Source organism: Mirounga leonina, unplaced genomic scaffold (assembly GCF_011800145.1).
Source record: "Mirounga leonina isolate KUSES-001 unplaced genomic scaffold, KU_Mleo_1.0 Mir_173, whole genome shotgun sequence".
NCBI lineage: Eukaryota > Metazoa > Chordata > Mammalia > Carnivora > Phocidae > Mirounga > Mirounga leonina.
In genome coordinates, this window is record NW_023270447.1 from 13,328,359 (window position 1) to 13,342,565 (window position 14,207).

The window sequence follows — 14,207 nt, forward strand, 5'->3', positions numbered from 1 at the left end:
AAAAAAAAGGACTATTGTATGTATTGAAATCAAAGAACATTGCTACAGCTAAGTTATTTTCAATGGAAAGGATAGGTGATTGCCCTCTAAATGATACTTGTCCCATGAGAAAATAGAAGCCTGAAAAATCGCAGGAAACAGGCACAGGAAAATGTCTGTTCCTTGCTTTTAAAAATGAGCATTTTTTAATTTTATTTTATTTCATTTTTGTCATTTTGATCAATTCTTTCAAGTAGATGAATGTTAAAAAGTGCTTCACAGATCTTGGTAACATTTACAAAAGTAAACTAAGTTACTGATCAGCTCATGTATAGTCCAAGGCTGAATTATTCCATATTAGCATACACTATATATCATAATTAGATTGATTAGGAAGTCATGGATTTTCTTTTGAATATACTTCATCAAGACTAAGTCTTCTAATAATGGAAACAACAGACTTCAGCTATAATATCATCCACCCAGGAATCAGCAGCTTAAGTATTTTTTATTAGGTTTAAGCCAATGAGGTCTCTGGAAATTCTGTAATATTTACTGAATATACCACCAAAAGTTTATGTTTTACTCCTGGTATTATTTAACTGGTAGTGGAAAACACTTTCTTCCATTTGGTTCTTCGTAATTTTATTTTCCAAAGGCTCCCTTGAGGAATTTAACCTTTATGTGATGAATTTGCAGTTCACTGGAAGTGTGTTAACCTTAGTTCCCTAATGAGTCTAGGTGTAATACTGAGGCGGAATTGAGAAATAGATCATGTAGCTCATTGTCAAGTTGGATTTGTCTTGCACATATCCAGCTTTGCTGTTGTTCCAGTACACATTTTGATCACAATTCTTTAATTATGTTCTATATTTAACTGACCTATTTGAACAGGATCCAGAGCTGGTACGGAACATCTGTCGCTGGGTGAGGCAAGCTGTTCAGATTCCTTTTTTTGCCAAGTTGACCCCAAATGTCACTGATATCGTAAGCATCGCAAGAGCTGCAAAGGAAGGTAAGAACTAGACTTGTGTCACTTGTCTAGTTCTGGAAGTATGGGCCTGAAGTATGTGCCATTCCAAAGTATATCTTTATCCACAAATATATGTGTGTATCTTTGTTTAGAGTTTAAGAAAAATACTAAATTGAGCACTTGATCTCCCAAATGCAGTAGGTTCACACCTGGACTCAAGCTAGTAAATGGACTCTAAAAAGGACATTTATAATCTTTCTTGATAAACACCTGCTTCACGCACGAAGAATTATGAAACAAAGTCATGCTCACAGTGAACCACTCCAAAATAAATGACCTTGTAATGTAACAATCCAACAGCAGCATTTGAACCTTTAATGAAGTACAAAACAAAAAGATACCAGCTTCCACAATATGAAATTTCTTGTGAGTTCCCTTTATATTTGATAGGGCCTAGTATACTGCCTTAAACATATGTCCAATAAATATCTGTTGAACACATAAATCATGCAGGCAGTGAATGATTTTATAAATCATATATGCCATGCCCTATCCAATGGAAATTGCATCTTGATTTGCAAAGGTATTGTAAACTACCTGGGAAATAACACCAATTACAAAACGTTTGAAATCTATCAATCTGTATAACAAATGGAAAAATGAATTGATGGGAATTAAAAATTTTTACGTCTAGCATTTTAATAAGCATAATGGTAGGAGTGAAGTTAGTAAAGTCATTGAGGGAAGGAAATGTTCTCAAGAGAAAGAGTGTTCATGTTCCCTGGTTGTGTGGGTTTGAATGGCTTTTGACCATTGTCCCTTTAAAAAATCCCAGGTAAATGATGAAGTGTTTTCCATAGGTGGTGCAGATGGCGTTACAGCGACCAACACTGTCTCAGGTCTAATGGGATTAAAAGCTGATGGCACACCTTGGCCAGCAGTGGGCTTTGGGAAGCGGACTACATACGGAGGAGTGTCTGGTAGGTGTTGCCCTCTGCTTGCATTTTGCTTCCTTGAAGGTTGCTGAAAAATCAGAGATCATGTTACAAGCAAGTATATCATGTCTTGTATGATCCCAAATTCTGATAACTCATTGCTGGTCAAAATTCCTAATAGTTATGACAGATGGAACATATTGAGTGTGCAAGCTCAAGTAACTGATAGCAAAAGATGAGAGAATACCAAGATAAGGTTGTGTGTGAATTCGATTCTCTCGCGGCCTACGCTCTTCTCAGAATTTCTCATTGTCACGAGTGTCTTGTCACTTACTAGTAAGGGCTGATACCAGTGCCGTCGCAGAGAAAAACATAAAAACCCTGATGATAACATCTTTTTCAGAGTCTGAATTTGTTTCACTTTTCTTAGAATTTTGAAATCTACCTTCTTCAAAAAATCTTGCTTTCATAACTGTCCCCAGGGAATTCTTAAAACTGCATTTATGGCGGCAGCTGAGAGGACATTTCAGACCTCACACCTTTGCATATCTTTCCTCATCATCAAACACTTGCATTTAAAACAGAAACAGAAGTTTTAATCCCAATGTGTCGTTCAGTATCTTTGCCCTGTGCGCTCTGTTGCTGTGACAACATGAACTTGGTCTTGCAAAGACAATGCTGTAAGGTTCTTGACTGTACTGGTATGGGGATTAGTCTCCTTGGTGATAGAGACAGTGGTAAATATACATAATATAGCAGTGTCCCACTGTTTGAGAAAAGCATTGCTGAATCAGACCAAAATATGCTTTTGGAAGAGGCTGGGTAGACACAAATAAAGCACTATCCATGCTGAGGTATTATATTTTGAGAGCATGAAGTGTGTCTATGAGCCACGATTTTTAAAAAATTATATTCCGCTTTTAATTGAATGCCATTCGTATTCCCACAATGTCAGAAAGAGGGAAGCTGACGAGAAGCACCTGCTCAGGGTCCAGACACAAACTCTCTTTTATCAGGAGCTATCAAACAGAGCCTTAAATACTATTGTAATGCAGAATAACGGGCACCGCGTTAGCATGTGCCGCAGAAAGAGAGTCAAGAGATTCCAGAGTTGGGCTGTAACGTGCACTATGTTTTCTGTCAGCCCATTTCAATTTTTCCAGCCTGCCATGTTGACAGCAAGAGAATAAAGGAGGTCACAGAGGGTGCTGAACATTAAAAATTAATAAAAGAACTATTGCAGTAGTATTTTATATAAGTAACACCATTCACGTTTTCTCATTTAAGCTGCAATTTCTGAATATTCTCCCATACTATAACTCAGTCTAATAAAACTACAAAATTACAGCATTAGAAAAAGTCTTTTGTGTTGTAGTCTTTAAGCATACACACACTGGAAATTATAGTGCTACCTGAAAACAAGTTCAGCTATACCTCAGGGCCTGTTAACATTTCCATGAAACTCTATTTCTAAGATTTATAAATTCATATATAAATATTCACTTGGGCTATAAGCTCGGCTAAGCCTGGGTGGAACTTTCATTTTAAACCACAAAAAGTCCCTAACATTTTTAAGGGCTTGTACCTCATTTCTAATAGGTTCTTTATTAAGTCCCTTCACATTAAACAGTCTGTTTCGAAAATAGCCTTTCTCCATATTGACAAAATTGATAGAATTTCTCTCCTTTAAAGCAGTGTTGGCTTTAATTTAAAGGTAATAGAATCTGCAAAGCAGTTTAAACAGGCAATAATAATATATTTGAGGACAGAAGCAAGTACTATAACAGAGTACCTTCAGAGTGAGTTATGACAAAACCTAGCCTACCAAAACTGTGTTAAATAATAATGGTTTCAGATTTTAGGAAAGATGGAAATACCAAAATGGCTAAATACCATTGCTACTGTTATCAAGCATGGCTGTCAAGACTTCAAATGCTGCGTCAATGTAGAATATCACACAAAATATGCCAGACATTTTTAAAAGATTAAAAAAATTACCACAGCACAGTGCTAATACTTTCCCGAGTATTCGCAAGCACTGGAGTGTCTGCTTTTAGAAGAACAGCTTGAATCGCAGATTCTTTTTTTAAGTGAAAGCTGAAAAATATTCCATTTTGGATAGCCACCTGAAATACAACACATACTTTCCATTGCCAGGGAGGAGTGTTTTTTCTCCTTCAATATTCTCCAGCTCTCTATTCAGTCTTTATTATTTTTTCTCAGAATAAGATTGCTGCTATTTGACATGAAGGTTTTATTTTGTTTAAATGGGAAATAATGAGGTACTTGGGGTACTGCACATGCTATAGAAAAATGGTCACATTCTGTAATGTCTTTCTAAAGCACACTAGCTAATAAGGGGCAGTGACTAACATTGGGAAGACAGAACCTCAGCCAGTGAATGTCAGTTGGATTATTTCGAACATGATTAGTCTGGATGCTAGAGTACTTTAAAGCAATGTTTTCCAAACTTTGGTTCCCAACTCATGAGTGTACAATGGAACCAAGTTAAAGACCTATAATCAACATTTAAAAAAAATCAAATAGAACAGAAAAAAATGTCAGAATGCTTGGCACACAGATGGGATAAACATTGGTCAAACATCTTTTTCAGTTATACATGTAATACACACACACACACACACACGTGTGTGTGTGTGTGTATGTATATATGTGTTTATTTCTATCCTGGGTCATGATGTAAAATGAGTTTTTTTATTATGATTAACTTCAAAAACTCGGAAAGCTACTGATTAGAGGGAGGTCTCTTTATTTAATAAAAGAAGTCATTAAGCCTCTAGAAGTCATTAAACAAGGTTACTTCTATTTGTTGCAGTTTAAAATTTTTTATCAAGAGCAATAGTTAGATTCCGAGATCTCATCCTCAGCTTTGTTATTTTAGAAACTGCGTTTTTCCAACTCATCTATAGGTGATTAGAATCTGGGGGTGGGGGCTGGAGGAGGCAAAACATATGAAGCAAATCCATAATGGAATGATTTATAAACCTGAATTTCAATTGGAGATACACGTGGCAAGATTCATGCTCCATGAGTCCATTAAAGGTTGAATTATAAAATTAAAAGTGATTTCATAGTGAGAACAGTATCAAAAGAAAGCTTAGTCGGTATTCATAAGGAAGATTTTCATGAAACTAAGATGGCTAATTCAGCTCTCCACCATACAAATACTCCTGTCTAAATTACCGACTCTTAATTCCTTGCCTTTCTTTGGACAGTAGAGACTTTACACTGCAAGTTGTTACCATCTAACTTTCCTTTTTCTGGAATCCGTGCAGAAATCTTTTTTTTAAATATCAAACAACAGTTAGTTCATATATCACCAAACAGTTGAGCAGATTATTTTGTTTTGTTTCTGGGGGATTCCGTGCCTTTATTTATTTCATTGGAAGAACCACTGATCTCATCAGTAACATTATTTATGAACCCTATCCTTGAGTGAATTACTGATTATTTTTCCTAGTTTTAGTTTACTTATTTTTTTCTTGTTTTAGTTTCAAACTTTGACCTTTTTCCTGGCCTTATCCACAAATAATGAAAGAATGTTAAGATAGCCCTTAATTCAGTGATTACTATCACCTGGGTAAATATGTTGTCCAACTGTGGTGTGACATTTTCACAGTCAGTCTTCCCTGTGGAAAAGATTCTTTTAGACATGGTTAAGAATGAGTCCTGCATGGAAAAAAAAAAAAAAAAAGGGAGCCTGGGTGGCTCAGTCGTTAAGCGTCTGCTTTCAGCTCAGGTCATGATCCCAGGGTCCTGGGATCAAGCCCCGCATCCAGCTCCCTGCTCGGCGGGAAGCCTACTTCTCCCTCTCCCACTCCCCCTGCTTGTGTTCCCTCTCTCGCTGTCTCTCTCTCTCTGTGGAAAAATAAATAAAATCTTAAAAAAAAAAAAAAAAGTGAGTCCTGCATGACATAACCACAGATACATCTGACTTGCAACTGACTGTGAGGATGGTATTTATTAATTTCTAGCTGCTTTAGGAGAAACAGTAATCAAGGATCTTTCAGTGGGGTAAACTCATTTGAAGGAATTATCCCTTGTTGTGTTTTAAGTGCTTCTTTCTGTTGATGGGGGATGGGCATATTTTTTAGGTTTGTTATGTAATTCCATTATCCTGTATATATTCTGTTTGTTATACATACATACACCCACATAGGGAAAAGATATGAAATTTCTCTGCAGAAGACACTTTGAAACGATGATGGATGCTTTAGGTTCAATTAATTCACTTCCTAGAAGCTTGGAAAATTAAGTCATTGTTTTACATTATTTTATTTACCACATTTGTTCTATTTACCCAAAGAAGGAAATTCTTGTTCTCAATTTCAATATTGGATGGCTTTTTGACATTATCGTCTGTACCAACCTGCTCAGTTAAAACAATAGAACACATTTTATTTAATAGTAATACCTATAAATTCTAATACTGATTTCTGAATAATTCATCAGAAATGGCCTTCAAGATTTGATCTCTATTTCAGGAGCCCAAATTTACTAATTACATATAGGATATTACAGATTTAAGAGATGATTGTGTATTTCTTAACAAATGACAATGGCATACTCCATAAATGCCCTTACATTCTCAAATAAATAATGAACGGTTTGAAATCCAGCTATTAGGCACTGAACTCTGAGTGCTTATAGTTCTAAGCCTCCTAAAGGTGTTTTCATTGTAAAACCAACCAGAGAAACACCCATAAAAGAAGGTACAAGTTAGAAATTTGCTAGTATTTTGTACCTCTGTGCCAGTGCATGGGCTAGAAGTGGGTACAAAGTGTATAGCTCAAAAAACTTGCACAAAACATGAATCAGCATAATAGTTTAAAAATAATCTTAACTCTGTACTGCATATTTTATGTTCATGTTTAAAAAGTTACTTAGGCATGATTGTTGGGACCATACAGTGACTTAGCTGTGTTGAACTCAGGTACTGAGCATTATGTAAATGCAAATGCAATGTAACCCATTCCAGTCAGGAACTTAAACTTATCTTGATCTATTTATTAGTGTATTTTTGTAAAATGAGGAAGATGACAAAACACACAGTAGATTGAAAACCCAAAAGTTACAATTTGCTTTGAATAGCTACTTACACACATACAAGCAACTGAAGATTTTGGCAAGATTACTTTAAGTTCTTGCACCATACATTACAATTATATCATAAAGTGCAGTATTGGTATTTTTTTATGGGAAGTAGTTGTTAATGGGCTGGACTTTATTGTCAATCACATAATTACTGATGCATAAAATCCTTTTAGAAAAACATGCCTACTCACTGTCATAAAATTTCAACTATCTATTATAACTATCTTTATCAATAAGAGCTTATATTTTAATACTGAAATGTCTAAAATAACCTGAAAGATAAAGGTAACATTTAAATGAATAAAAAAAGCACTGATAAATTATGCCAAAAAGAATAATTAAAAGGAGAACCTTTCACTTTATACTCACTCATCTCTTTTCTTTTGTGTGTGTGTGTAAAAAATTGCAAAAAATATAGTCTATTCACATAAATATTCTTAAGGCATCACAAGTTTAACTGATCAAATTATTAAAGACCTTGTTATATAAATATATGTACTATATTTGCAGAACAGTCAAAGTAGGCATATCAAATAAAGATGCTGAATTACAATTTTCATTATAAATTACCAGTTTGGTTGAGAGGAGCTCACCATTAGAACTATTCTCATTTAAATCATGCTCATTTGAATATATTCATGTACAGATTGACAAAGAATCCCCTTTTGCATTATATTGCCTTTCCTGGAGCCCGAATTTCACACTGTTTGGCTGTCGTTGGTCTGTGCAGGAGATCAGAGCCCTAATAATAGATTTTTGACGGTGAGCTCGCCTGCTACCTGCCCTACACAAATCCTCACTGTTCATGTTTGCTTCATGGCAACAAAGCAGACAGAAGGAAAATGCCAAGTGCTGAGTTTGAGGTACAGCCTTGCCTTGGCTTGACATTTCAGCAGAATAGCAGTTTATGAGATGCATAATTTTTCATCTGGGACTCAGCTGCCATATTCATAGACGCTTACAGCTCATTGACGGACTGGAGCAAGGGCAAAGGTTTAAAGCGTAGACCAAGGTCTACATCCTTGCCGTAGGTATTTTAAAATAACTATTGTCCTGCAGATAAATGGTAAAATCAAAAAGTATTTAAGAGCCAACAAATGCATGGCCATGTGGATATTATATATGTTTTCTTTTATTCAAAATTAGGAAAATAAATTAATGTCTGTATCACCTCCTAAGAAAATATTCGATAGACTTTGTAAACCAAAGGACTCTGACAAGCATATTAAGAAAACTTACCTTTGCAGCAATGGTAATGAATTATTAAATTTCTTTCCTCTGTGTGTGTGTGTCTGTGTGTGTGTTTTCCATAAAGAATGACTTCAAGCTTGAAATTAATAAAAAAATGTTCTATTATGAAAGTAAAACTAACGAGTATCGTGTCACTGTTTGAGCTTGAATTTAAATATTCACAGATTCATGCATATCTACTGTACTAAAAAATCAGTGTAGGTACACGTCAGTGACTGTTTAATTTAGAACTACACATCTCTGTAAGCTTCAGAAACAGTTCACCATGTCACAGTCTCATACAGAACAATGGTACAGTACATTGGATTAATTAAAGAAGGCTTGCAGAGAACTGAGTTCTCAGTATGTCAAGATTTCAGTTTTATGTTAAATATTTTCTAAAGGCCAGACCCTTAAATCTCAGGGGCTGTACCAAGCAGTGAGCTGTGAATTTAACCATAGGCTAACTGCTAATGATAAGGAAAAGAGTCCTAGTTGAGGCAGCTGTAATACAGTCATTGGATTAGGCTATCAATCACTCAGCTCCCTAAGGAAAAGGGGAAGAAGACCAAACAGTGAAAAGGGAAATTAGGAAAGGAGGGCATGACTAGAATGAGATTCCTCACCATCCTTATCCATTCGTCGGCTTAAATCCCTAAGCATTAGACCAAATTCTCCAGCATTGCTCAGACTATAAAGCCAACACATTTATCCCTAACATCGAGAGAACTATCAAAATGTCATTGGCTTTCAGTAGCTGAAGATCTTAAAACCTGCTAGAAGCAAATGCCTGATTACATAATCAAAATTAGATTAACCCTTAATTTTTGCACTTAAGATTTATATGTATGATTATTTTATGTATAAGGATTTATGTACATCAGCAAGGGAGATATTCTTATTTAACTTCTAATCTGGTGCCAGTTTTAACTCATGGAAGCCCTGTTGTGAGGTGAGATTCCAGTAGATCAGTGGTTCTCAGTGTGCCCCAGACCCTGGAGGACTCATTAGAATACAGACTGCTGGGCTCCTCCCTGAGTGGTGTGGGAGGGCCTGAGAATCCACATTGAACAGTAGGTGAAGAAAGGTTGGTGTCGTTGAGCATTTTTATTTAAGATCTTATCTCCAAAATAGTGTCAAAGGCTTTAATCGGTGGTAAAATTCAAGAATCATGGTATTCCATATATAAATTTAGAATCTCTGCCCACAGCCAAGTATCTGAAACAAATTGTAGTAAATAGGATCAGAATTCATTCTTAAGAAAAGTAGTAGAAGAGGTGCCTGGGTGGCTCAGTTGGTTAAGTGTCTGCCTTTGGCTCAGGTCATTATCCCATATCTACTGTACTAAAAAATCAGTGTAGGTACATGTCAGTGACTGTTTAATTTAGAACTACACATCTCTGTAAGCTTCAGAAACAGTTCACCATGTCACAGTCTCATACAGAACAATGGTACAGTACATTGGATTAATTAAAGAAGCCTTGCTTCTTTATCCTATGATCGAGCCCCATGTCAGGCTTCCTGCTCAGCAGGCAGCCTGCTTCTCCCTCTCCCTCTGCTGCTCCCCCTGCTTGTCCTCTCTCACTCTCTCTCCGACAAATAAATAAATAAAATCTTTAAAAGAAAAGAGAGAGAAAAGTAGTAGAAAATAATATTTGAGGGCTCAGAATAGAAAGAATATGCCACTCCATTTAAAATTAAATGTTTCCAGTTATAAATTATTTTATGTCACGGAGATGAAAAGTACAGCATAGGGAATATATTCAATAATATTGTAATAACATTGTATGGTGACAGATGGGGACTACACTTACGGTGGTGAGCATTGAGTAATGCACAGAATTGTCAAATCACTATGTTGTACATCTGAAACTAATGTAACATTGCATATCAACTATACTTCAATAATAAAAAAATTTTAAGGATTAAATGTTGACTGCAAACCATTGTATGCAAAGAGAATCCATTCTAAGTGCCACTAAGTAGTCCTTTGGAAAGGAAACAGGTGTCAGAGGCAGACAAGGGTAAACTTAAGCTCCTGATTGTGAAATACCATGTTTTTCTTTTTGAATTTGTGCAGACACTAACATACTGAATAGTAACAGTTCTCTCCCTGGACAAGCACGTACATATCAATGAACATAGTTATTTCCTCAGACTCAAACTGTAGGAGACAACAGTATTGGTAGCCTCCCACTTTTCTCTCTCCCTTTATGTTTTGCCCGTCATCCCCATACAATTGCATCCTTTTTATCAGTAGAAGGGAAGGGATAACCAATGCTGTGGGGACAAGCTGTTTCAATGCAGTGTCCCTGCCATTAGCCTAGTTATACTATGCACGAGAGTCTTCCAAAGTCATGTTTATAGACTGTTGGTGATACAGTTTGTCAATCATGGAAGCTTCCAGGTTTTCCCGGATGAAGGAGTGTCTTGGTGTGCAGCCCCAATAATTTAGTACCATCTGAATCCCTGATAGCAAATTATACCCCCAATTCTAAAAGGTCCTTAAGTGTGGGGCATAGTGCATCCTCAAGAGACCCACACAGTATCTGATGCTCAAAGGTACAGACTGCCCAGATGATAAAGGAAGGATCATAATAGAGAAGGTAAAGGAATCTGGTCAGGCCAGCTTAACTTCACTCACTATGCTTTTGTAGAGTCTAATACTTTGATTCAATGTGTGTAAGGATTTTACACTCATTATTTTAGTTTTCTTCAAATTTTTATGCCCACAAATACCCCACATTAAAAAATATATAAACTATGTACTCCTCCCCCATTTTAAGTCAATCTTACAAATTTTAGCCATAAGTTTAAGTGATAATAAAGGACATAGTCTCCCACATTCTGCAAATATTAATTCTTAAGATGAAATGGCTACATCATTCTTTTAAATAAACTTAATAGAGTCTCAATAGCACAGTGATTTTATACTCATCATGACTCATTTAAAAATACATAACAGGCTTGAAATAATAGTTGAAAGTTTTACATAATTTTTTCCCTTGAACTAGTATTTCCAGTCAACTTCCTCACCAAATTTTATCCTGTTTTTGTTTATTTTTAAGTTTGAACATCTCTTATGGATTGCTATAGAATTTCTCTTTAACAAACTATATGCCTATAATATGACATTTGTATTTTTTAAATTTCTGGGTTAAGGTTTTAATGATAATTTTTCTTCTATATTGTTCTAATTGACAGTTAATACTTTATCATAATAATATAAATATATTATAACTAGTGATAATTATTCACCATAAAAGTAAATTTTATTGGAAATACACTTCTTAATGAGGAAAATATGGCTTCTTAAAAAATAATTAGATCATATATTTATTATTGATGCACATTTTTCCTAAAAATGTCAGGGTTGGCATTATTCTATTCTATTATTTTTTAGATATGAATATAGAAAATCCTTGTTCATCTAAATAATTAAAGGGGACTGCAAAGAGTTTTATTATAGTCACTTAACCCAAATCTTTGAACACCTTCTGCATTACAAGCTAAAAGTTACTTAGTAATCTTCACCAAACGTGATTAGGCAATTTGATGAGCTACTCTTTTAGTTTTGTTGAAGAAGTAACTTGGAACTCACCTGACTTTCAAAAATATTTGTTACCCAATCATAAATCACTTCTTTAAAATGAATACCAATAGTTTGAATTAGCATTTTGTTTGATACCCCAGCATTTTTACTGTTGAGCAATATGTCATTATAATATTTGAGATCATTGAGAGATAAGCTTTTTTCCAAGGTAGAATGGACTGTTAAGACATAAGAGTTGGGAAAGAGCCCCGCATCGGGCTTCCTGCTCAGCGGGGAGCCTGCTTCTCCCTCTCCCTCTGCCTCTCTCCCTGCTCATGCTCTCTCCCTCTCTCTCTCTCTGTATCTCTGTGTCTCAAATGAATAAAAAAAAAAAAAAGAGTTGGGAAAGAACCAGCATGATATTTTGACTGCACTCTTTCTCAGGCATATAAAATTTAAGATACAACACCTATGGAAATCAAGGATCTAGAAAATGAGTCCCTAAGATTAGTTCACCCATGGGATACATACTTCCATAAGAAGGGCAACACTGGGTATACATCCTTCTTTGAGAAGATCACTAGCTTATTTCATCTAATCTTCACACAACTTTATAACAAAGCAATACCTTGGTTTTCATTTTCATATCAATTTGACTATGTTTCTTAAAATAGCACCAGCAATTTTAAGAAAATTTTCATGCATGGGCTAATAAATTTCAGTATATAAGTTAATATGTGCTAGTGGTAACATTTGAAATTTTATACTTCCAGACTTTTGTGTTACTGGCAAAATCAGTCAGCATTTCTGCACTCCTCAGCACTGGCTATTCAGACAATGAGTAGCAGCTACATGGGAATATCAAGGCCTTTGAATAATATGATCTTTATTTGCCCAGCACCATATTGAACACTTTATATGCATTCTTATATAAATAACTCTATGATGCAGACATCACTGGCCCCATTTTGTAGCTTTAGGAACTCAAACTCCAGATGGTTAAACAACTTGCCAAAGTTTAGATAGCCAGAACGTGTCATAGTTTGGATTCAAACTCAGATCTGTCTCCAAAGATGAAGTGCTAGGCATTTTCATGAATGTCTTAATCCAATAGCTGCCATGATAAGTCTCTGTCTACATATAATATACTCATTAAATTCTAATAGGCTATGAATGTCATTTACTAATGCAACGTTTATTCTATCTGGATTTGAAAATCTGTGAATGTACTATTCTGTGACCATTGTCAAAATCACGGCCTTATTATCCGTATCATTCCATCACTATATTGGAAAATTGATCAAGTAGGTGAATTAGGGAAAAATTCTTTAATTCCTTCCAAAGAACAACAACAACAAAAATAACAGGAAGCATTCAGGCATTTTTCTTAAAGTGTAAACATGAGGCGTTTGCTTGAAGTGAAGCTGTCATCAATATAGCAATAAATAACCTTATTTCTTACTGACTTAGATAAACTGTATGAGGGCTTGGTCTAACTGTGATACTGAGAAAAAACTTTGGGTGTCCTTTTTAATTTCTTCCTTCTAATCTTCAGTCAGTTACAAATGACCATGTGTTCCTGCAACTGTCTCACCTTCTTTTTGGACAGATCCATCTTTTTCCCCAGCGGCAGTATCATCTCCTTTATAATTTCAACTGAGCTTGCAAAAAGCACCACTAAGTAATTCAGAGATGCTACTTTTTCATTAGGTGGGGAGAGAGAGAAGGACATTTTGAAGGTGGTGAGGTGAAGAAGAAATTGGACCAAAAAACCTTGCTAAGCCCCTTCTGAAAGGGGGAAAAAAAAAGGAAACAACCATTTCTCACTTTCCCTTGTATAAAACAAAACAAGATAAAATATAAATAAAATAAGATGAAACTGTTTTAGCACACACTGGCATGATGTGATATGAGAAATTTAATCAGTATAAATTAATTTGAAAAGTATATAGATCAAAAATCAAGAGTTCAAGGAATGCTTCTAAATTGCTCTCAGTTCATTTAACACATCTGGTTAATGACAGACCTGTTTGGATTATAAGCTTCTTAAAAGCAGGAGCCATTCCTGTTTCTTCATGATCTCCTCCAAAGCCTAGGAAAGGCATAGGCACATTGTAGACATGAAAGACACACCATTTGATCCTTAATATTCAGCTGTGTAAAACTAAGAGGGTTTTGGGAATGAGACTGCCTCTCAATTTCTGACATCCATCTTGACTTGCTGGTGAGCTTTTGGTAACTGAGTAAGAAATTTTAACTAACAGAATATAGGCCATCTTATGATACATTCAAAGTGCTGAAAGGAAAAAATTTGCAGCCAAGAATACTCTATCCAGCAAGGCTATCATTCAGAATAAGAGAGAGAAAGAGTTTCCCAGACAAACAAAAGTTAAAGGAATTTATGGCCACTAAACCAGCCCTACAAGAAATGTTAAAGGGGACT

At 35.5% G+C, this 14,207-nt stretch overlaps 1 protein-coding gene across 1 annotated transcript in view; it reads left to right on the top strand.

The window, feature by feature from the left end:
- Nucleotides 1-14,207, top strand: part of DPYD (dihydropyrimidine dehydrogenase) — an 802,992-nt gene that overhangs the window by 583,680 nt on the left and 205,105 nt on the right. Inside the window, exons 17-18 of the mRNA XM_035017962.1 lie at nucleotides 874-994; nucleotides 1,813-1,932. Of these exons, the coding sequence (XP_034873853.1) occupies nucleotides 874-994; nucleotides 1,813-1,932 (241 nt within the window). The remainder of the gene's footprint in view (nucleotides 1-873; nucleotides 995-1,812; nucleotides 1,933-14,207) is intronic.